We start from the raw sequence: 23,871 nt of genomic DNA on the forward strand, positions 1-23,871 counted from the left end.
ATGTTCTATCTACCACACTCAATAACATCAGATCTCCTTTGGTAAATTAAACTACATGTGAGCCATGAATGTGCTACTATGTACTTTTGTCGGTTATTAAAACTATACTGTATTTGTCAAAATATGATTTCTCATGCAGATGACGGATCACACTTTCAGGCATTCTAGGCCACTGAATGAAATAATGCTTTTTTTCTTTACATGGTGTAGGCAATTTTCACGACTTTGGGTGGCCTTGTAAATTTAGAGCATCCCTTTGAAGTAGGCCTCAAGAAGCTTACTCATTTAAAACCACATCACTGGTGAGTGTTTCACTGTTGAGCTACTGTAGTGAGAAAAAACATATTTTCTTAAGTAACACAGTAAGCAAACTGTCATAAACGACAATACTATTCTCTGTATTTTAGTATGAACTGACTGATCAGATGTAGGCAGACAAATAGTGTCATCAGTTGTGACTCGAGGGCTTGAAACACATGGGTAGAGGTCTATTTAGATTTCGTATGAAATGTAAGGCAGTAGAGTAGGGGAAACTATCTAACCTACTAAATGGAGAATCAGCCTTTCCCTTCAGTCTTTAAAATGTGCAACATTATTGCAACAATTAACACTGGCTGGCTATGCATGTAATACAAAACAAAATACTAGCTGTGTGTGCGCATGACAACTCGTAGTAACCTAGCCATACAACAAAAAAAGGCGGTAAACAAAATGTTCTCAAAATATCTACTTTGTTTCGTATTTTGGAGAAATAGCGGCTGTCACATAAGAGAGAACAGTTCTTCAGCACTCTAACATCATCTTTACTTTGGTGAGTTGAGTAACGTAAGTACTGTACATTAAATCCAGTCACTAAACAAACTGTTCAAGGATTTCGTCTATGGCCTTTACCGCTCAAAGATCCAGAAAACTCATCTTTAGCAAGCCGCACTAACGCCGTGCTGGACCAGAGCTAGATTGTACAGTATCCAACATCTCGTTTGACACACTAATTTAATCCGTAACCATATCCGCCATCGAATACATATAGCCTAGTCTCGATATGCAAATGCCCCCCCCCAAAAAAAAACAATCCTCTTCACTAAATACAAATTAATGTAGATATAAAGGTAAAGTGTTTGAAACAACATGCTATGCGTTGCAGTGTTATTTTGTGTCTCCATGTGGAATGAAAACTCACCTCTTCCTGAATATGCTTGCTAGAAAAAAGGACGCACATATTTCGTCCATGCGTGATACCGTCATTTTAGGAACGCCTCTCACCCGATGTACACTATTTACCACAGCCACAAAGTCATAAACCCCGCCTATTTCTACAATTTTGTTTCTTAAAATGTTTTTAACCTAACCTTAAAAACGCTGCTAACCTTATGCCTAACCCTAACCTTTAAATTTAAAAAAATCGTTTTTGTTTTCATGAATTTTTACGATATAGCCCATTTTGACTATGTGGCTGTGGTCACTAGTGGAAACCCTCTCACCTTGCTGGTTGCATGATCAGAGCATTCCGGGATCCTTGGGACTTCCCTACTCCAAACTCTAACCTTAACTCCTACCCTAAGCTTAACCATAATCCTTACCTAACCTTTACCTTTACCTTAACAATTTTTAATGTCAACTTCAATGGGATAGGGATGTCCCATGGATCCCAGATAGCAAAGACCCTGGTTGCATAGATCTTCAGTGGCTTGAGCGATAGAGCTATCTCACACAGTATTTTGACAATTCTGTCAAGTGGGAATTTTGCTAGGCTACTTGTGAGCATATTCTCTGCCAATAACTGATCTTCCATGTATTATTTGACTCAGTGATGAAATGTGCATTTCTCTAACCCAACATCTGATCGATCATACAATAGACTATCTTCTTTCTGTGTGTGTGTGTGTGTGTGTGTGTGTGTGTGTGTGTGTGTGTGTGTGTGTGTGTGTGTGTGTGTGTGTGTGTGTGTGTGTGCGTGCGTGCGTGCGTGCGTGCGTGCGTGCGTGCGTGCGTGCGTGCGTGCGTGCGTGCGTGCGTGTGCGTGTGTGTGTCTAACACGATGAACTCTTCACCTGCTTCTATTTGCATTTCATTACGTGAGTTCAATTAGTAAGGTCATGGATAATGTCATTCTTCTGAGTTCCTGTGCAAACAGTTCATGGCAAGTTTGACTGTCCGCTGCTGGTGACAATTTTAGCTCAAGCCTAGTTTTTCTTTTCAAACTTTAAAATGGCAAAAGTAATTTTAAAGTCTATCACACACAGCCTCTAAGAAATCTGGTACATAAAGTAAAATCCACATCAGAAGGTAAAGATAGCAATAAATTATATTTGAGAGGGAGACTTGAGATAATTTTTCCTAATTCCTTTATGTTAATTAGGAACTTTCCCTGAGTAGAACATGAAACTAAAGCTTGGAAAATGTCTACAGTACTTTTGAAAATGTTTCCCTTTAAAAGTGTTAGTACATGTTTATTGAATGTTCTATTATATTGGCATGTTCAAATTCAATTATTATTAAATTGTAAAGTTAAACAAAAACACAACACAGTAACGCTTCCTACTTTCACATGCTAAGATAGAAAGTTTTCATACGCTGAACTGTGACATTTCACAATTTCATGTGCTGTCTAGTTAGGACATTGGAAAACAACCAATAATCTAGACAATAATTTTAATAAACATGAGACTTCTATACTCCACATACACATGATCACTGTGAGATTGTTAATAAATAGAAGTAGTTCAAGTACAAGAAGAATAACACAGCTTTATTAAAATTTTATTTGGCTACATTTATTCGAGCATGGTCATTTCCAAGAGAAATTAAAAATTCAATAATACTTCAGACATTTCAGGAATTTTTCATTATCAACAGTCCCTCTATCTTCATCTCTTTACCTGGATGAATAAAGTGGATTTTTATTGTCAAAAAATACAGTGTTTTCACAATATTGTATCAAAAGTTCCCCAAATTTAGAATTTCCAGTAGTTGAAAGGAAATAAAACAATGAGAACAAAATTTCTAATTTTAACAATTCATGTTTTCCCAAATACCATAGAATGCTCTCTATTTATAATTTGCTCCAATAGTCAATGACAGAATCCTTTACTAAAATATATCTATTTTTTGAGGAACTATAATACTGTACACTACAGTATGAAATAAATAAAATTAGGAAATATAAAATGAGTCACATAAATAAAATGGTAATTTTAAAATAAAAACGAAATGTAATTTATGCTTGGAAAAAAATCAACAAAAAGTAATACTGACAAAAGGTCATGAAAAAAATACAGAAAATTGCACAAACATAAGTAAACTAACGAACTGCTGTCTCAATCTATGCTAATACTGACATAGGTACTTGGAAAACAAGGTGAAATATTTATTTAATACTGAAGCCAGAGCAAAGATAACACAAATCAACTCTGATTTACACTGTACAAGGATGGCACTTGCAGAAACGCACAGGTGAAAAGGTTTGCATATAAGGCTTTCTGTTGAGAAAATAAAACATACAAAGGCTCTGTCTTACGTACAGAGCCCTCCATATTTCATTGTTCTCTCCTTCATTCTGTCACTCCATTCCGGTCCAATTTAAGACTCACAACATATCAAATTCACACAGGTTTAAAGTTTCCTTCACATAAAGAAATTTGTGAGGCCCAAAATTGTGTGGTTAGTTTGCCTGGCAAAAAGGATGGTAGAACCAAGGACATCACAGTAAGTGGTAGACAAAGTACAACACTGACGGACTGCTACCGAGTCTTCAAGCACGGTATAAATATACATAGGCTTTTTTTTTTTCAAAAAATGTTTTTGTAGTGATTAAAGGGGCAGAGTGCAATTTCCTAGTTTGGGGTTTTAACACAATGAAACACAAGGGTTAAGAACATTATAGCACCACACAGCTTTTAGGCCTTATTTAATACTGTACATTAAAAACAGCTTCATTTCATTTTTAATTATAATGATAATCATTATTACTTCATTTTTTTTGCATAATGTGGATTCTTAAACAATCCCACCCAGCTTGTCGTCACAACTCTGATGTTGGCAGTCACCACATTACATGAGTCCATCATTATGAGCTTCTGAGAAGCTAGAGGCAAGCGCTCGCGCTTGCTTGACTGAGCCACCGCAGTGCCTATCTGAAAACAAAGCAAGTTTCATGTTTGTTGGAAGAATGGAAAAAGGAAATGAAACAACCCAACATAACAAATATTTGCTGAAAGCTTTTTTTCAAATGACTGCAGTATTGACTTAATCTGCTTCCTCCTGGTCCGACTTGGTGTCTGTTTTCCCTTCTCTTGAACTCTCATCCATTGAATGCTCCGCATCTTTTCCCTCATCATTCCTCGCCGTGTCCATCCTGCTGTCATCCTCTTCCTCGTCCTCTCCTTCCCTGAAAGTTCCCGTCTCTCGCCTGTCTGTCACCTTCTCATACGTCTCGTCCACTTCCCTCTCTCCTCGTCCTCCTCTCATCCCTCCTTCAGTGCCGTCCCTCAGAATGGTGCCACCCCCATCCTCCGGCTGGTCCTCTGGGTCAGAGTAGCCCAGCGGCCCCAGACCCTGCAGGTAGGCCCTCCTCATCAGCAACTCTGTGGGCTCCAGGGGGCCCTTATCCCGGGCCTCCCTTTCAGCCGCCTCCCTTTCCTCTGCCTCCCTCTTGCAGTAGGAGTACCGGTGGTTCATGTGCTGGGAGTAGGAGCCTGAGTGAGAGAAGCGCTTGCCACACTTGTCGCATTGGTATGGCTTTTCACCCGAGTGCAGACGCGAGTGCTCGATGAGGTGGTGCTTATGTTTGAAGGCCTTCTTACAGATCGTGCACTGGTGTGGTCGCTTTCCTGCGGAGACACAGGGGACAGGGGAGAGAAAGTGTTACTACGGTGTTACTGCGCTCCCCTTCTCTAGAAACACAGAACAGTACAAAAGGAAGATAAACGGTTATTCAGGAGAACAGACATACAGTAGACATGCAATATTAGAGTGACTTTGATCTGACTTTGGCACAGAATGTATTGATCATGTTAAGTGCATCTTGAGTGTAAAAGCATTTATATCATATATCAGGATTTCTTCATTCCCTCCCATCATGGTGAAAATAATTAACACAAGAAAATAATGATAGGAATGAGTAATGTTGTGATTGTACAAATAAACTCAAGTACATTTCTCAAATACATTTCTGAAAACAAAATAAAAGAAAGTGTTGAAAGTAACCTTACATTTATGGTTGACCACCTAACCTTAGAGATATTTTCAGTTGCTGCTAGATAACACTGGGGGGAGGCAGGTGGAAATAAGAACCCAAACACTCTATGATGGGGTCGTCTGTGACTGCGGCGGGGCCAGTGAGCAGCGAGCTAAGCCAGTGAGCTCAGATGTTTAGAACACCAAGCAAGGTGAAACTGAAGCAGCCTGGCACCAGTGACAGAGTGTGTTGTCATGACATCATTGGTCCAGATTAAAATGACTAGGATTAGGCATCCTTCGCGTGATAGTGTGATGGTTATATTTGTAGGAGGAGTAACTTCACACCCCTTCGCTCCCCTCCCCTCCCGTTCCCCACACCATGCAGCTCCTCGCATTAAAGGTTCACTACTACTCAGTGGCGCTACCGGAAATATATTCCCTTCCATCTGACTTCTATTAGACAAGATGGGCCTCTCTAATGCCAGTTCAATCGGCCCATATAATAGCACCCTTCTAAAGCTCACATCCCACGCACACATGCACAAACACCTCCCATCCTACGAATGCCAATACACATACAGTACACACATGCGAGCAGCCACGCAACGGAATGCACGCACACACACTGGCAATTCCTAGCCACAAATAGCCTTGGAATGTCTGCAACATCTTCCATAGTTGGCATTCTTGAAGTGCCCCCCCTCCTCGCCCTCCCCACCACCCTCACAGTGTGGCAAAAATAGACGAGACAGCGAATTCCTCATGGAGCATTCCTGCACAGAGTGACAGGAGGTGATGCAACCTGATGAAAGAGAGGAGTCCCCAGGAGGAGAGGTCACATCTTTGAAGATCCTTTCAAAAAGAACCAGAAATGCCATACAGGCAAGCCTTCTATACGACCTGGCATTCTGTTAAATACCACCAGGGTCAACGCAGTCATTCTTTTCCCTGTCACTGAAGGCACTGTGTATGTACTGTATGAACTTTAAAAAGACAGTCCCTCTTGAAGCGGCAAGTGTGTTTCCAAAATGGCCACTGGTCCTGTTAACTTCTGGAGAATGTCTGGAGCAATAAATGCAATGAAGCTTATGTCTACTTTACTGAACGTTTATGTAACCTCTGTCATATCAAAACATGTCACTATTACCCACCCCTGTCAAAAAGAAAGGAACATGTTAGGTCATGGATCTGAACACATTCAACATAAAAATATGTGAAAGACAAGAGAGAAAATAAGAACTGAGATGGGAGAAAAAGCTATGTGATCAAGAACGAGAAAAGATAATCAAAAAAGATAATCAAAAAGATAGCTTTCAAAAGACACAAAACATGGAGGGGGTGGGCACAAAGGCGAAGAGGGGGGGTGGGGTAAAAAAGAAGTGTCCAAATGTTATATACCTGTGTGCTCATATTTGTGTCTTAGGAGGGAACTGGTCTTCTGGAATGTTTTGTCGCACAAGTCACACGCGTACATACCACTTTCTGTCTTTTTAATCTTCTTCCGGGAGAGGAGCGATTCGTCTGTCAGGTCCTCCAAGCCTGACAGATAGTCCACAGTGCCGTCCAGTAGCTCCCCCTATGAGATGAGAGAGGCAGATTTTTCAATTATTTGTAAGTAATCCACACCTGTCACCTAAACATAGACACCTTCTGCTCTGAGTTTGATCCCAAGTCTGGACAGGGCTTAGCCGTCGATCCGTGCAACCTGTGTAAGACCCTTCTTACTGCCCAGGAGAGGAGACATAAAAAGGGGAACATATGGGCTTTTTAATTCTGTGTTGTGGATTTTACGTGTGTAGTGTAAGTATTAACAAAACAGACAAAACACTATTTTACAGGAAAAAATGACATTACAAAAATGTTAAATATTTTATTTGTTTTGTGTTGAGTGTAACTATATCCATTATACACTCATTTAAAAGGGCAAAATGTTTATTGCAAACCTCTTACTAAAAATGTACTTTAGTGAATGGATCTAAAACCACAAAAGGGCTTGCTTACCTGGAAACCTGGTTTCCGTTGGTACTTCCTCGACCTGTGTTGCATTTCAGCAAATGTGGCTGCCCCAGCATAAGTGTAGGCCATGTGGGGCAGGAAGCTCATTGGATCCAGCCCTGGGTACGGCCTCAGGCCTGGGATGCTGGCCTGGGCCTGCATGAAGCTGTGCGGGGGGAACGCTCCATGTGGGGGCAGAGGTGTGTACATGTGACCACCACCGAAGGGGTTGATGCCAAAGATGGGGCTGGCACTCTTTTCCATCTGGTGGCCGCTGTTCCCTCCGTTGTCTCTCCCTGAGCCCAGGAACTCTTTTTTGATGTGGGCCAAGTCCATGGGCTCAGTCCCCTGCTCCCGGTTGGATTGGTGGTGGTCACCATTGCGGTCTGAGACATAGCCGTTTGGTTTGGACCTCTTTTCTCCCAGTGAGATGCTGTTGCTCATCATGTGTTTTGGTAGAGAAAGGTCCAATGGTGCGTCCCCCCCATGGCCATCCCCTTCAGAGGCCAGGCTGTTTGGAGTGTACGAGCTGCTCTGGGAGTTTTTAGAAGAAGTGGAGGAGAGATTAAGAGGAGATGACGTGCTGCTCCTAAGGTGGTCCAAGGTCTCTAGTGGTTTGTCACCCATCTGCCTGTTGGCTGTAAACTGGTTGGCCTTTAAATGTCTGTGGGGAGTGTCACGGTCACCGTTGGTGTTGCCGCCGTGTAAATCCGCAAGTGCCATAATGCGATCCACGTGTTGCGCCATGGACATCGGTGACCTGGCCAGGCCGTGGTGGTTGCGCTCCTCTGCACTGCTCCGGTCTGGCGGTGGCGACCGCTTCCTGGAGTTAGCATTACTGTTGTTGTGTTGTTGTTGTTGCTGCTGATTCTTCCACTGGGAGAACCACTCCTTGACAAACTCCTGTGGGAGGCCGACTGCGATGGAGATCTTCAGCAGCTCCTCTGAGTTGGGCTCCATGTTCATGGCGAAGTAGGCCTTGAGCACTGACACGTGGTCCTTGAAAGGGTTGACGGGGCTGGTGGCGCCCCTCTCTGACAGAGAGGATTGCAGAGCGGCCTGCTGCTCTGAGGGGAACACGCCCCTGCGGCTGGGAGGCACGCCCTCACTGGGCTGGAGGTGGTTGATCTCCTCATTCTTCTTACACAGATAGCGCTCATGCTGGTGCAGTGGGATGGGCCCTGGGAAGGTCTCCTTGCAGAACTGGCAGGAGAAAGGCAGGAATGGAACCTGGTGGCTCTCGTGGTGCGACTTCTCCTCAGGATCCATCGAGTGGTTTAGCCTTTCCTTCTTGATGTCCATGTTGATCTGCCTTTTGGAGTCGTCGATCAGGCTCTTGGCCTCGTTCACCTTCTCCAGAGTGTAGTCGATGATGCTTTTGGTGGGGCTGCCATGGCCCACCACCTGGAAGCCAGCACGCGGGGAGGACAAAGCCAGCTTCTGCTCCTCCATCTGGGCCCCCAGCTCCTTCATATAGGCCCTGAGCTTGGAAATCTCCTCCGGGTTCCCATCCATCTTCTGCCTGCACACAGTGTTGTCCACGATCTGGAGGACCTTCTGCACCTCGCTTAGGTTGTTTCCCAGGGAACCGTAGCCCAGCAGGGGCAGGTCCAAGCCCATCCCACTCAGGTGCTGCAGGGGGCTCTGGGAGGAGCTGTGGATCCCCAGGGGGCTGCCTCCTCGGCCGGCTCCGTTCATATAGCCCCCTGGCCCTCCGACGCCATACTGGGAGGCCATCAGTAGCCTGTAGTCATTGAAGTCCATGGGCTCTGCCTTGATGTCCAGGTGGCTTTGCTGGTCTTGGGGGCCCATTGGGCGGCCGTTCTCTAGCTTGTGGCGGAGCTGGGCCAGGGCTGGGCTTCCCGGAGAGGAGGCGGTGGAGTTAGGGGAGGAGCCAGCCTTGGTGTTACCTCCTCCGTTGCGTACTCGTCCGTTGACAGAGATCAGACCGATGCACTTCTTGCTGCTGATGTGGGAGCTGTAGGAGCCGGAGTGGGAGAAGCGCTTCTTGCAGTTGGAACACTCATATGGTTTCTCCCCTGTAAACGGGAAACAACGACATGTATTTCAAGTTACTTCATTTTGAATACTTGAATTTGGCTGGTAGTGAAATAGCTGAAGATTTCTTTCAGTGTGAAAATGAGAATTTCTATTTCTATTCAACTCTCATTTTCTTGAGCTATGGCCTCATCCATATGGCTGAATTAGTCAGTTATGAAACAGGTCTGAAACAGTGAGCTATTATAAAACAGAATGACTCATTTACTGACAGAGGCCAAAAAGGAACATTATCAATTTTAATTTTATGGCATAAGCCCTCTCAGTCATCTAGCTACAGTCACATGAATACATTTAAAAATGGTGGGTTAAAGCCAGCTTGACTCGGCTTAGTACCTACCGCTGTGAATGCGGAGATGCTCCTTCAAATGATGCTTGTATTTGAAGGCTTTTCCACACTCGGTGCATTTGAACTTGCGGTTGCCGGCCCCTTCATTCAGAAGCTGGGGCTGTGGAGGAGATAGAAAGGGGAGTTTTAACATCAGTGCCACCTAAACGTGGTGTGTAAGAGTGGGAGGTCACAAATGAACCAGACACTAGGGAAGATTTCATGGTAGCTGGTCTTGAGAAGGAATGTAATGAGTTTGTCATAGCTTCAACGGTAGGCTACTTTGCAACACAAACACTCCCTCACACAAGTTAACTAGCCTATATCTAACAGTTTTTTGGGGGGGGGTTACATCCTAAATATCGTAAACAAAATGATGAAGCACACAAGCAACTCTAATCGATTTCGAGAATACAGTGTGGGTTGAGTTTTTGTGTTCTGTTCAAAGGTAACTGTTTAGTGTAGGTGCATTTCCTGCATTTGAAATTCAAATGAGTGCAGATAACAAACAAAAACAATGTCTAGGGAGATGAAGCCCCCACAAAGAACTTCATGAGCATGATGTGGGAGGTATACATTGTTACATTTTCAATACCAAAAAATCCCTTTTCGCTAATGCTTGCTGAGGAGTCTATATACCGGTAGGTGCGAAAGTGTGTGTGTGATTGTGTATGGAGTTAAGACATTCCTAAGGCAGGTGACATTTTAGGTTAGGGCATGTGATTAGGGTTAGCCTACTGAATGTGGCTTGAAGGGGACTACTTTGTGAAAAAGCTATCCGAAAAATTGGGCCAATGAACGATGTGGAACCTGCCATCATAACCAAATGTGTGAACAATTAACCCACGATAAACATGTGCTCTAGGCACACCGAAGATAAGCAAAGTAGCACAATTCACACATTTACACCAATAGCACTCAGTATCACTCAAATCAAAATCCCTCCACAGTCCGGTGCACTAAGGTAATCATAATGACCTTCCATAAGATCCTTTATTTAACTATTTTAACTGGAGAGGAAGTACAAAAATAAACAAACACTTAGTCATTTGAGGATTATGATACTCCAGATCACTGGGGAAAAGACCATCTGCTCCTATTTAAGTCAGTCTGGAGGGGGAAAGGGGGAGTCAGGTGAGGGGGTGGAGGCAGTAGAATGGGGGTGCTGCTTCACTGCTTTTGTCACAGTGGGCTCAGGGCAAATTTAAGGTTTGAATCTGACGTGCTTAATTCAGGAAATCTCATTATAATTACAGTATAATTGGAAAATTGAATGATTCCACTGCTTATTTGCATGGTCCGTTATGAGACAGTTGTAGACTCAGTTATAGGACAGAAAAAATGTCTACACTTTTGGTTTTTGGTCTTAATGTTCACAATGGCTGGTTGTAAATGGTTGTGCTTGTACTGATTCCCTGGTTGTACTTACACAATAGGTACATTTTAGATGCTACACTCAACGAAAGCACTTCTTATCGCTGTTTATTAAACCATAGGAAATTGTTCATATCTCTAGCACTATCTTTACGAGTGCTAATTTCTAATCAAATCTGTTCCAGTTCCAGCAACAGCTGATGCAAAAAGTCAGATGGCCTGAGGAAGGCAATATGCTAGCACATCCCACGCATGCCTCACTGTAGGCGGAAGCTTGGGGGAGCACAACAAAATGCAGCTGCGAACAAGCAGTGCGGGGTCTGATTTTTTTTAAAGAACAAGAGCTCAAAAGTAACTTGTTGTAATGTGAGAGGAGTAGAGGACGATCGGAAGAGGAAATTAGAATAATCATTCACTCAAGAGAATAGGATTCTCGATGCAGAAGACAAGTGCATGCAGCAACCATGAGGAAGACATTAAAGCCCTTGCAATTAACAACAATCTTAGATGGGGGGGGGGAAAGAGTGAAGGGCAATGAGCTCAAATGATACTGTGTTTCACACAGAGCACTGACCGACCAACCAAACGACACAACCGAATGTGTGAAGGAGATCAGTTGAGGAAAGAAAAGGGGATGAGAAGGAGGAGAAGAAAAAGAGAAAACGATCATCCCCTGTCTGTCTGCCAGTCTTACCTGATCTCTCTCTGGCTTGTGCGTGGCCATATGCCTCTCCAGCTGTGTGCGGTGAGAGAAGGTCTCACTGCACAGGGGGCAGGGCACGCTCTCCTCGTTCTTCTCATGGCGGTACTTGATGTGCTCCTTGAGCGATGTCAGCCGCTTGTAGCCCCGGTCGCAGTAAGGGCAGGTCAACAGTTGGGCGAAAGCATCTGGAGTCCCAGGTGGCAGGTCTGTGTAGAAGAAAAGGGGAGGAAGAGGAGGAGGAGGGCTCATAAGGTCAGCTAATAGACACTGATGGGCAGCATGCCAAGGTTGTAAACGGAGGAAGTGTAGCAAGCTACATAATTATCTCCGCTTCACAAAGCCTCAGTCGCCAACAGCTTACACTTAAACACACACTACCCATAAAAGTCACTCAGTAACACTATTGGGGACAAAGTCATAAAAGTGGTAGACCTATAATGCTATAATAGTCCTGGATTTACTGTAGGGCTATTTATTTTCTGGATTCTTACCGTTTTCGTTTTCGTCTTGCCCAACGGCCTCGGGAGTTCCGAGTCGTGTCACTTCCTCTGGGGCTTCTGGGTAAATTATGGCAGTGTCTCCACGCTGCAGGTACTCAGCAATGCTGGCCGAGTGGCTGTCACTCTCCTCCAGTTTATTACGCTTAGTGAAGTACTCGTCAAGCTCCGACACCCCATCCATACTCTTCACTGTATAAGACAAGGAGGAGGAGGAGAAGGGCATGTAGAGAAGAAGAGAAATGGAGACAAATAAAAATATTTGTCAGTCTCATTCGTCCTTCCCCCAACTTGAGAGATGTGCTGCAAAGCTACAGTTTATTGGCCACACAGGAAACAGACTGGTCTCTAAATGTGATGAACTGAGGGAAGAAAGCACTAAGCCACTACTTAGAGGGGAGTATACATTTAAGTTACCGTTAATGCTGTCATGTAATGGCTTCTACAAAGAAAAATCAAAGACAATTCCATCATTAAGTGATGTTCACAACCCATCTTAAATGGTGGAAAAAAAGCTTTTAAACATTTTAACTTAAATATGTCCTAGTATAACGGGTAATTGGTTTAAGTTGCAATTAGATTTGCTGGGTTTACAGATCTCACTTAGAATTCTCTCTCTACATAATTTAAAGCAGAGATTTGATTATAAGTAAGATAATGTAGGGTTACATCTACTTAACAGTCAGTGTAGGCATAATGGTATATCAGGTATCTAATGCATTCATCAGCTGATTTAACAAATCAGGGCAGTTACTGTAATGTGGCTACCTTTATGTCTTTGGATTATTACTGTTTGCTATTGGCTTGTGAGTTATACGCTGCTGTGTATATTTTTCATTGAACTGTTAACAATATCCTTAAAACAAAGGACACCAAACTGTCGCCAAGAGGCCTGGATCCCTTGTAGTCACTCTAGGCAAGGTTTTGTTGATAATACGCTCAATTGCAAAGACCTTGTGACTCACTGCAAGGACAAACTAGCATTTTATTTTCTGCTTGTAACCAATTTGAAAGTACATGAACCAAACAAATGAGATTTAGGTCAAAACTCAATTTTGCAGCAAGATGTGATTTGCGCTGCACTCTCACTCAACCTAAAACTGCTTTGCTTTCCCTCTTGCGTTGCTGCACATGGAGGGATATTATCTTGCATGGCTGTTGACTGTGTGTGTTTCCTATTAGGTATAAATCACCTGCTGCACAGGGATATTATAATCAAGTCTCTTCCTAGTGTCTTGCTGCTGAGGATTTAATGCTGGAATGGGGAGTTATAGTAAACATGGTGGTACAGTTAAGAGGGTGAGAGTGGAACTCACCTGTACCATTTCCTACAGAGTGAAGAGACCCCTCTGGCCCCAAGGATTCATATTCCTCCTTCCTTTCATCTGTGAAGGAAAGGAGAAATGCGTTTAAAATCGGACAATCAACTGTGGCTAACACAGCTCTCAATAAACTCAACACTCGAGGCAAAGTCAACTGTGGCTAACACAGCTCTCAATAAACTCAACACTCGAGGCAAAGTCAACTGGAATGCGCATGCTACATGCTACATGCTACATGCTACCCTGACAATACCGTTAACAAGTACCTCTTTCCATTCAGCCCCAGCTCATAATATGAATGTATTTTCCAGATAATGAAGGACAGGCAGGCGAGGGGTGTACATATACTGTGCCTATTGTGTTTGTTTCTCCTGGCCCCAGTCATGTGACTCCTCAACAGGAGTCACAAGTATCATAAGCTTCCCCTTCAAAAGAGGGATATACAACACCCCTGCCTGTGGCAATAGAGGATGGGGAAGAAAACAAGAGCACAGTCTCCTTTTCTCCCCCCTCTCCCCTCTTCATTGCAGCAGGTTACTTTTCAAAACTTCCTTCCTCATGAGCAATGAGTGTCAAACAGGAACCTGATGCTGTGCTTTTTATAACAAAATAGTCTTGCTATGAGTCAAAGGAGTCACAAGGTACTGTACACGATTTATATCATACATTTATAGTCGAATTACACATTTTGTGGCCCACAAGAGTAAAAGGAAGGTTGAAGGTACAATGCATGGAAATCAGTTTTCCTTAATTAATTCATAAATAATGTAGATGAAAACTATTTTCTTTCTCATAGTTCCAAGACTATGAATCCATGTAAATAAGAAGCGAGGTCTCACCCTTCTCCCTACCACTTAAGTTTCCCCCTGCACCACACAGATAAAGTGGTGGCACTGCACGCTTCAGAAAATAACTGCAAAAATGCTGCCTTTTCTGATGGGGAAAGCATTGTTGCTTCCCTTAGCCTCAACTTTTGGTTCATTGGGAAGAGAATCATTGCCAGACTTTTTAGAATGAGTTTCATTCAGCCAACATGGGGCTTTTTGTGGGTTCCAGGCCTCAGAGTAAGGACAAAGGCATGTGAGTCACGCCCTGTGCCACTGTCGTAGAATTTAGACACTGTACTCAAGTGTCATTCTATTTTCAGTAGGCCCCTCCTTCACTACACTTACAGTACACTTGCACTGAATATGAAATCTCAAATATAAAATGGAGGCTCATTGTGTTTTCAGTAGTCTTTTTTTCCTAGAGAGGCAGAGGCAAGATGGCGGTTAAAGTAAATTAGCATTTCAGTTCTGTTTTTGGTAATTCTGTTTCGACCCTGTGCATTCTCGATGTGACTCAAACCTCCACAGTTCAAGACTGCTTCTTCTTTTCAGTACCGTGAAGTGACACCCGAGTCTTTTACAACTGTTGCCTGAGTGAAATTGATATGAAAAATATGTGAGTTGTCTATCTTTCGTCAGTTTACCTATAAATGTAAAATACCAGCTCAATGAAAATCATCCACCAGTTTAGCATTAGCTATAACAGACTGTAGCAGATGTGCTAATCTGACATTGATTACTTTTACAGCTTTCTCATGATGGCCATGATAATGATAACATCTATGCTCTCCGCATCAAGGCTCTTTTCATTTACATTTAGTTTTGGACCGCGTTCAAAATCCAAAACTTCTTCCTAGTACTTTCTATTTCCCAGTTCAGCGGGGCAGCGCGCCACCAAGTCATTACCAGAGACGGATAGCCGACGCCGGTCCGTGTTTTAAAACTGGGCGTCTTACATGAGTTCACTCTGCACTCTGTATCTGTCAGGTGGCACTAGAATGGTGGGCCTATTATGCATGTAAATTGCCATCATAAAGCTCCAAATTTAATTTAGGCCTGTTAATGAGTCCTGCAAAAGCCTGGCTCCCTCTTAACGATCCCGTTTGGCTCCTAATTAAAAGTATTTGTCTTTGAGGTCCTGGCGACACCGGTTGTCCTGTCACTGATGCAGATGAGTTGGAGGGGGAGGAGTGGATGGAGAAATATAAAGAGAAAGGGGGAGAAGAGATAGGGAGAGAGGGAGGAAAAGAGAGAAGGGGGGGTTGACAGGTTTCGCATGTGCTACTTGCTCATTGTTGATAGCTCTGCCTGTACAATATAGCAATATGGGGGAGTTAGAGGCTGCGTTGGTCACGGCCCACTAAACTGAGTCTAGTTATAAAGAATTTTATATCAGGTTGTTTTCCTAAATATATACAGGGTTAAAATTATGGGTCAACGAGAATGAAAGGTGGCGCTTCATATGTTAAACTGAAGTATTGTGACATATTCTGCTCTGTCGAGACCTTGAGTACATTGACCTTTTCGGAGTTGACTTTATTCCTATGAAAGTATGTGAAAACAATGAGGAGACAGATGACATGCTTTTACAGAGCCAAGAGAAAGAGAGAAGGAGAGAAAAGAGGGGAGGGAGAACATTGAGAGGACAGACGTGCTACAGGGTGTGAACAGTCATACAGCGATGAGTATGTGTGAGAGGGAGGGTGAGTTGGACACACCTCAGGGAGGGAGGGAGGGAGGTGGGTTTGCCGACGTGAGCCTGTGAAACAGCTAAAGTGCTGACTGTGCTTCAGCAGCAACACGTCCCACTAGAGTAGAGCACCATGTCATACTCTACAATCTCCTGTCAACCTCACAGGGCCCCGAAAAATAGGAAAATACACAGTATCGAACAAAGCCACTTCCCAGGCTCAAGCTATTTTAGCAGAAACTGAAAAAGGTGAATAGGTACTGTATTATTATAAGATGTGTAATTGAATAACATCAGTGATATTATTTTAGTGTCTGTCGTTCTGGAGGGGTTGTGCTGATGTTGTTGTGCTGTGTAATTGATTTACAACAGTGAGGTGTGTTGCCTATTCACTGATTTACGTTCTACAGGTATCTTGAGCAGATCACTCACCAGTCCCGTTGAGGTGTCCGTGCGGGTTTTCTGCCAGGCGCCAGGCGTGGTTGTGGCTCTGCCGCCCGTCCCTGCCCTCTGACCCCTCCTCTGCTCCAGCCCTGTAGGACAGCAGGGCGTGGCCCACCCTGGGTGATGCCTCCAGGTTGGGAACGCCGGCCCCAATGGGGCTGCTACCCTCCTCCCCATTGGTTAGACCATTCTCCTCTGAGACCAGAGTCCTGTCATCCTCGTCTGTCTCGGAGCCCGTCTCCACCACATTCTCATAGTTCAGCACTGCAAAACACAAACAAAGAGACGCTGTTAGGTTTCTAAAACAACATCCAACTAACTTGGCTCTAGAGGTAAAGACTAAAGTAGTGGAGGCAAAAGCTGAAAGTCACATTCCTTTGTTGAATAGTTTGGGGAGCTTTTTATACATCCCAGACACTCTAGGGACCAAGTGGAAATGGACAGCTTGTAAATATTACATCCCTGAACTTTGATAAAATGTGGTTGATTTGATTCAGGCTGAACCCAAGGGCCTTCACGCCAACCTATAAATATGTCCACTTCGGTGTTGAAGAAAAATACTCTGAAAAAGGTGCATGAGAAAGGCAGGCATAGACCCAAAAGAGAAAAAGGGAGGGGGGGAATAACACAAAAAATTTAAAAGCCATGACATCATGGGAACTAGGCGCAGGAAAGAGGGCCCTCGGGGGTGGAAAATAGAACACAATTTTCAGGTTCATTTTGAGTTCTGTGTATGCCTAATAAAGCAATATTTCGCCAAGCTCTCATGCGCGTTATCTCTGGGGGCCGCTGCCAACTCCAGAAAGCGAGAGGGACGTGGCTAAAAACAATGCGTTTTGAAGTCAATTGCTTGTTTGGGGATATTATTTGGTTCCCCTCGACAGTTTTTCAAACCCATAAACCTTTACATCCTAACGGCATACCATTCCCTCACTCGTCTCTTTTTTCACTTTTCCCCTTTGGGTACATCGAGATTAGGCTTTGCATATCTGTTCATAATATGATCTTTGTCTGACTGTATGGTTCGGCACTTGCCTCCCGGACAACTGCGCAACAGGTGCAAATTAAAAAGAGGAGCCATGGTGGGGTGGGCTGAAATCTGCTGACCTGGGCTGAATACCAAGAGCAGCAGAGGGGGGTGGAGGGCGTGGGACAAAACCCTCTTTAATAAAAGGTGTGACCACAAGGATTTAGGGGGAGTTCAGACAGGGTAATGCCCTCTCTGATCAAAAAAAAGAAAGAAAGAAAGAGAGAGAGACAGAGAGAAAGAAAGAAAAGGCTGAAAAGTGAGACGTGAAAACACGTTGTGTGGTCTAGGTATATGTTGTATATAATATGATTTCATTCAACGTCTTAACCTCGCGCTCACTCTCACACACCCTCCCCTCTTTAGTCCCGCTAGACCAGCAACAATAGTGGTTTTGCCTTTTCGCTGAATGAAATATCTGACCCTTTTTAACTCTGAGCTAAGAGCAGTTTGGAACAGACCAGTGAAAAGACCAGCTAGCATCCTGTCCAGTTTATAGAAAGTGTGTTTTCTCTATCAAGACTTGCGTGTGTTATTATGCCACAGAAAATAAGTAGGCACATTTACTTTAGGAAATTATATTATTCAACTCATTTCTTCCAGGAAAAAGAGAGCGGAAGATACATGCCTCACAGTTATAGAATCACTCACCAACTGACAAAGATAAATGTTTTGGTGGAAAAACACGAAGACAACTGTTTGTTTGTTACTTTACTTATGTTGCTCAGATACTTGGCCAGTGTGTGGCTGTTTTGTATCTGTGTTGCGGTAGGCAGACGGAGAAAAGCCAGTGACCTCCCAAACAAAAGCAATTCATGAGACTGTTTGCCTCCTAGGTCACATGGGTCTAGTAGTGTGGCAGATGTCACAGAAGGCTGGACTAAAGCTACAGGCTGGGATCTTAGTTTCTCTGTGTCTCCAAATCAATAGTTCTGGTTGGAAATGACTTCAGACACACCACCTGTATGTACAATCTGTCATTAATCTAGATAGCAGTTAGAAAACTGTTTTTCAGTAGGTTTAGTCAGGATAAAGCGAGATATAACAACTCAGAGCCCGGAGAGTGAGTGCGCTTTGTCTCCAGTGACATCTTTGATGGAGCGCCACCCTTCGCTCTGTCTTGCCGCACCTCTATTGTGTGTGGAAGCGCCGCCGTTCCGACCTGCTGATCTCATGGAGATCCATTGTCTCGGCCCGTCACCTCTCCACCGATCGATCCTTTGTGCTCATTCAAGGAGCCCGAGACAAAGCAGGGACAACGCTTGCTATTCTCCTCTGAACGCTCTCTCCCTCTCCCGCTCTCTCTCTCTCTCTCTCTCTCCCTCTGCTGCTCTCTCTCACTGCTCAACTAAGGTTGTTCCACAAAGACATTAATCTTGACCCTCCCTAGCTGGTTTGGTCATCTCCTCTGGTATATTTTACTCCAGGCAGATTCTCAGTAAGAAGAATGGCCTTTTTTATGTCACTAATGCCTCCAGCTGTTTCAGTGAAGGACTTAATGCCTCCAACTCTAGTCACAAGTTCCAGGCAGGTGGCTTTAAAAAGGTAGGCTATATCGATCTCAGTATTTGTCTACAATGGTGCAGGTGGTGCAGGGTAGGAGTACACTTCCTTACCGAGAATCCCTTCTGAGTCTCTCTGAGGAGGATGTAGAATGGTTGGTTTGTTGGTGGATTATCACCATCCGATGCCCAACCCCTTCCACTGTATCTACTTTATATTCAAGAAAATCAATAGTTGAGGTTAGGAGGTGGAGCTTTCTGGCAGTGCAGAGCACCGTTCATATCAAATTATAACAGAATAATACTCTGTCTACATTATATATTACAGTTAACCCCATCATCATTTCAATATAGAACAAATCCACTAAATCCTATGAAACAGACATTCCAGTAACGCAACCATTAACTACAACAGCAACAAACAAAAAAATATCTAACTGCCTTAGAATGAGCGTGCCCCTTGAGGTGTGTAAATGCAACTAACAGGTGCATACCATACCTGCCACATATCATATGGATTTCGTAAAACAACGGAACCCACTCCACATCATCGCCTATCCCACAGTGCATCCCCAGGCTCTGCAGAGACCACACCTGCCCTCTCCTCGCATGAGGGAGGCTTCCTTCCACGTCGTCCATTTTAAACCGCCCCACAGTGGAACAGATTAATCAGACAGAGCCATTGCCTGCACGTATGCCATGAGGGGCTAGTATCCACACCCACACAGTCTCTTTCTCTCTCTCTCTCTCTTTCTCTGTGCAGCTCAATGAAAAAGCCAGTTCCATATTCAAACACACACACATTGGTGTTTGATATGATAATAAAAAACGACACAGGTTTCAGGTCTACTGCTCGCTCCAGGTGATCCTCTGCTGCGTCCTGTCTCTCTTGTCCACCGCTACGACTGCCTGGGTAATGAGAGATGAGATGGAAGCTACCGGAGAAAAACCTCTCTCTCTGTTCTACCTCTCTCTATTTTCTCTCTCTCTCTCGCTGCCTGTGAGTGGTGCAGATCACCTGAGCGAACAACTGGAGGGGGAGGGGGAGGTGAGTGAGTAGGTAAGGAAGCACTGCCTGAATGCTGTGGAAATGAGGTCGCTGCCTAGCGGCTACAGACTGGAAGTGGTCCAACATCCATCTAATGATATGCATACACAGACAGGTAGGGGGATTTACACAGGGAGGTGGGGAATAAAGGTGTACTAATGCATTATTTCCTAAACATTTTAGAAAGAAATAGCCTACAGCATGAATTATTTGCCATAATAGTACAAATACTCTGAGGGACATGAAACGAATCAACCAAAGAGTGTGTGTCAATATTTGTGTTGTTGTGTGGGCCTATATAACTGAATGTTTGTGTGTGTGTGTGTGTGTGTGTGTGTGTGTGTGTGTGTGTGTGTGTGTGTGTGTGTGTGTGTGTGTGTGTGTGTGTGTGTGTGTGTGTGTGTGTATATGTGCCTGTGCGTGTGTGCATGTGTGTGTGTATTCATGCACTTCTGGGGAGTGCCAGCCAGGAGAGAAGGGGTGGTTCCAGTAGCCTGCCTCTAATTGAATTAAACTCCCATTTATCTACGGGGTCCTGAGCAACAGGCTGGAAAAAAGGAGAGAGAAAAAAAGAGAGAGGGTGCAAGAGAAAGATCTCAGAGTTTTACTCAAGCGCCCAGACGCACCCCCCCCCCCCCCCCCCCTCCTTTCCAGCCTCTCTCCCTCCCTCCTTTCCACCCTCTCTCCCTCCCTCCCTCCCTCCCTCCCTCCCTCCCATTACGGAGCCACCATCTGTGCCCTGCCTGCGCACATGTTACTCCTCTCGACAAATGTTCAAGACCCCCACCGGCCCCACACACTTACACACACACTTTTACACATACATGGCGTACAAACAAAAAGCCAACTAGGATCCCTTTGGATAGCCGACACACAAGACTGGAGGAAGTTAAAGATAGAAAAACCCTCAAAATGGTTCCTTCACATGGTGGCTCAAGACAAGCCAAAGCCTTCAGAAACAAAGGCCAAAACAGACAGAAGTGTGATGTTATCAAACTGCAAGGATTACAAGTGAAATACAAAGGACTGACTTTAACCTGATGCTCAACCCATATGATAAAGGACCTTTAGAACAGGTGAAAGAAGAAGCCCTGAGAGGAAAAAGGGGGGTGATAGAGATTGATAATTCTGTAGAGTCATAAACTTGCTAGATTTTTTTTCTTTATGGAGTTAATACGGGTCAATTAATATGCAAATCTAGGAGCAGATGCTCGGCAGCTAGCCGCCTCCTGTGTGATTCTGGCTTGTCCATCACTAGCGGTTAGCAATTTTACAAAACAACACACACACACACCACAGAGGCTGTTCACAGAACTAACAACGCTACGGGTTACGAACCTGAACTGAAACCAGTGCCCTTCTGCCATATAAAGACAGCCACACTGTTCATACTCTTTATTCCATTGGCTTTTTGAGCCATTCCTCTCAATGTGGCTATGTTCTGTGATATAATAAACTGCCAAAATAACTGTGCAGATCAATTTAGGCTTTTCATTTTCTCTGTGATGTTGACCTGAATTCACTTAACTAAATGGATTTTGCTCTTGGCTGCAGGTTAGCCATCGATTTTACACTAATTCAATTTTTTGTACGACGACGAGGTGCTCCATATTTTGCATTGATTTCAGCGGAAAATCAAACCCAATAGGATAAATGATCCTTGATTTGAGTACATCCGTATATTAAAGTGAACCTGGACTCTATCTATCTAGATTGTGCCTTGCTACTTGTTCTTGTACCGAGGCCAATTGTGATTTTCACCTTTGTAGACTGTGTGGTGCAGATGGCCACAGAAGGGGCCATTAGGACATTAGGAGGGTTTTAAACCACGTTCCACAATCAGGAAGACAGGTTGCTCATCAAATATTCAGGCAGGAGGAAGGAGGAGTGGTATTTCTGCCTAATATGAGTGCCCTGCTGTCAGAGTAGCAAGTCAAGACAAAATAACACACTTAATAATCATAGCTCCACTCTGCTATGAATTTAGCTAGTCTTGTTTGTGCAAAGTATAAATCTCACAGAGTCTCGTAAATATTGAGGAGCTGTTTAATTTAGCATAACCTATTTGGTATGTTGGCACTGGGGTTAAATCCTAAAAGCAATATTTTTCCACAAACCCTGGAAATGACAGAGAGCAGAGATGGCTTCTCTCTCATGTTCTTTCGTTAGACTGTATAATTTTTATTCCCCTTATGAGTTGTCTATGAAGCCTAATTGTTCCCTCACACACTGTCCCAACCTCTCCCTTTACACACACACACACACACACACACACACACACACACACACACACACACACACACACACACACACACACACACACACACACACACACACACACACACACACACACACACACACACACACACACACACACACACACAAGCATACACACACACAGGAAGCTGGTGACAGCAACAATGCATGTCTAACTATGTGTTGCAGGTTGCGGTGACGGTCTGTGCCAGGTTCCTTCTGCTGCCTGTTCCAGCCCTTCCAGCCCTTCTAGCCCTCCACCACCTGCCTCAGTATCCTGTCGCTGCATGGATTAACCAAGGCTCTTTTAACTGAGCAACTGTCCTCTCTACTGCTGGGCCTCTGTTCAGCCTGCAGTTCTTCCCTGCCATCATCAATTACAATAACTGCTTTGGGGAGCTTTGTTGATCACACTCACGGTGTGTGTGTGTGTGTGTGTGTGTATGTGTGTGTGTGTGCGTGTGCGTGCATGCGTGAGTATGGATGAGACAAGCGAAAAATAAATCACCTGGGCTAAATGTATGCAAATTTGGATGAATACATGCAATCAGTGTGAAATTAATTTAGCTGAAGCTGATTAGAAGCATTAATAAATCTATCCGCGGTGCTGCTTCCATCTGATATTGCCTTACACTTCCTGTAAGATTAATTAGGACGCTACAATAACATACGGTACTGCTGGTACAGATTACTGTAAGCCCTCTTCTCTTTTATGAAAAGCTAAGCAAAACCTAAATTGCAATTAAGTATTGCACCCGAGTTCGTTTGTAGCTAGCTGTTTTCTGTCTCCGTAATATAAGAGAGTGATGAGAGAGGGAGAGGGAGAGAGGGAGAGAGAGAGAGAGAGAGAGAGAGAGATGTAGCGGTGGGCATGAGGGGCATCTGTGGTCTGGTCTGTGGTAACTGCAGTAATACCCTGCCAGTCACCAGCTGGCAGTGTAGGCGGGAGGCTTTCAATGGGGTCAGTTTGTGTGTGTGTGTGTGTGTGTGTGTGTGTGTGTGTGTGTGTGTGTGTGTGTGTGTGTGTGTGTGTGTGTGTGTGTGTGTGTGTGTGTGTGTGTGTGTGTGTGTGTGTGTGTGTGTGTGTGTGTGTTGTTATTGGAGGTCCCACTGATAGCAACTGCCCACTGATGAGCAACAGCAACTCAATCCCAGCACCGTTTAGGCCCCTGCATCTCAGCACCTCTTTCACATGTTAATGAGATTGTAAACCACATCTGCTCTCCCTCTCCCAGCCACCCACACATATACCATGCCAGGATCCCTGTCACCTGAATAGCATCCCCACCAGGTACCAAACAAGAGAGCAGGCTTCCCTTCTGTCCCCTAACCCCCTGCCCCTCCCCTTTAGTTACCCCCAAATGCTTGTGACCTATGAACTCTCTGAGAGGCTACATCCACCAGGCACCACACTGTCATGCTATCTATCAGTCAACCTGGCCAGGATATCTGTTGTAAAAGAGACACAACAATTTAGGACATTAGTTTGTCTTTTAGTCAGGGGCTGACTGACTGTGTGAGTTCTTAGGACACCTGGAAAGGTGATAAATAGAGCAATTGGATAATTAGGAAGCAGCTTTCGCCACTTAAACAGGGCTCTGGCTCGCACGCTGCTAAGCTAT

The 23,871-nt window shown here is 44.2% G+C and overlaps 2 protein-coding genes across 7 annotated transcripts in view; both read right to left on the reverse strand.

Moving 5' to 3' along the window:
- Positions 1–1,245, reverse strand: part of gtdc1 (glycosyltransferase-like domain containing 1) — a 54,526-nt gene extending 53,281 nt beyond the window's left edge. For 2 of the 3 annotated variants that reach the window (XM_039006848.1, XM_039006847.1), the window contains exon 1: positions 1,181–1,245. In XM_039006848.1, coding sequence (XP_038862776.1) covers positions 1,181–1,219 — 39 coding nt within the window. In that variant the 5' untranslated portion in view covers positions 1,220–1,245. The remainder of the gene's footprint in view (positions 1–1,180) is intronic. The other variant, XM_039006849.1, reaches the window with a different exon arrangement.
- A 1,477-nt stretch (positions 1,246–2,722) lies between these two features.
- Positions 2,723–23,871, reverse strand: part of zeb2a (zinc finger E-box binding homeobox 2a) — a 49,257-nt gene continuing 28,108 nt past the window's right edge. Inside the window, exons 3-10 of one of the 4 annotated variants that reach the window (XM_039006852.1) lie at positions 16,405–16,680; positions 13,450–13,518; positions 12,128–12,325; positions 11,628–11,842; positions 9,572–9,680; positions 7,180–9,212; positions 6,655–6,754; positions 2,723–4,829 (exon numbers count right to left, since the gene is read on the reverse strand). In XM_039006852.1, the coding sequence (XP_038862780.1) occupies positions 4,246–4,829; positions 6,655–6,754; positions 7,180–9,212; positions 9,572–9,680; positions 11,628–11,842; positions 12,128–12,325; positions 13,450–13,518; positions 16,405–16,680 (3,584 nt within the window). In that variant the 3' untranslated portion in view covers positions 2,723–4,245. Of the gene's footprint in view, positions 4,830–6,576; positions 6,755–6,795; positions 6,903–7,179; positions 9,213–9,571; positions 9,681–11,627; positions 11,843–12,127; positions 12,326–13,449; positions 13,519–16,404; positions 16,681–23,871 lie in introns of those variants that run through there. The other 3 variants (XM_039006850.1, XM_039006851.1, XM_039006853.1) reach the window with 3 other exon arrangements.

The sequence above is a fragment of the Salvelinus namaycush genome, chromosome 13 (assembly GCF_016432855.1).
Source record: "Salvelinus namaycush isolate Seneca chromosome 13, SaNama_1.0, whole genome shotgun sequence".
NCBI classification, from domain to species: Eukaryota; Metazoa; Chordata; class Actinopteri; order Salmoniformes; family Salmonidae; genus Salvelinus; species Salvelinus namaycush.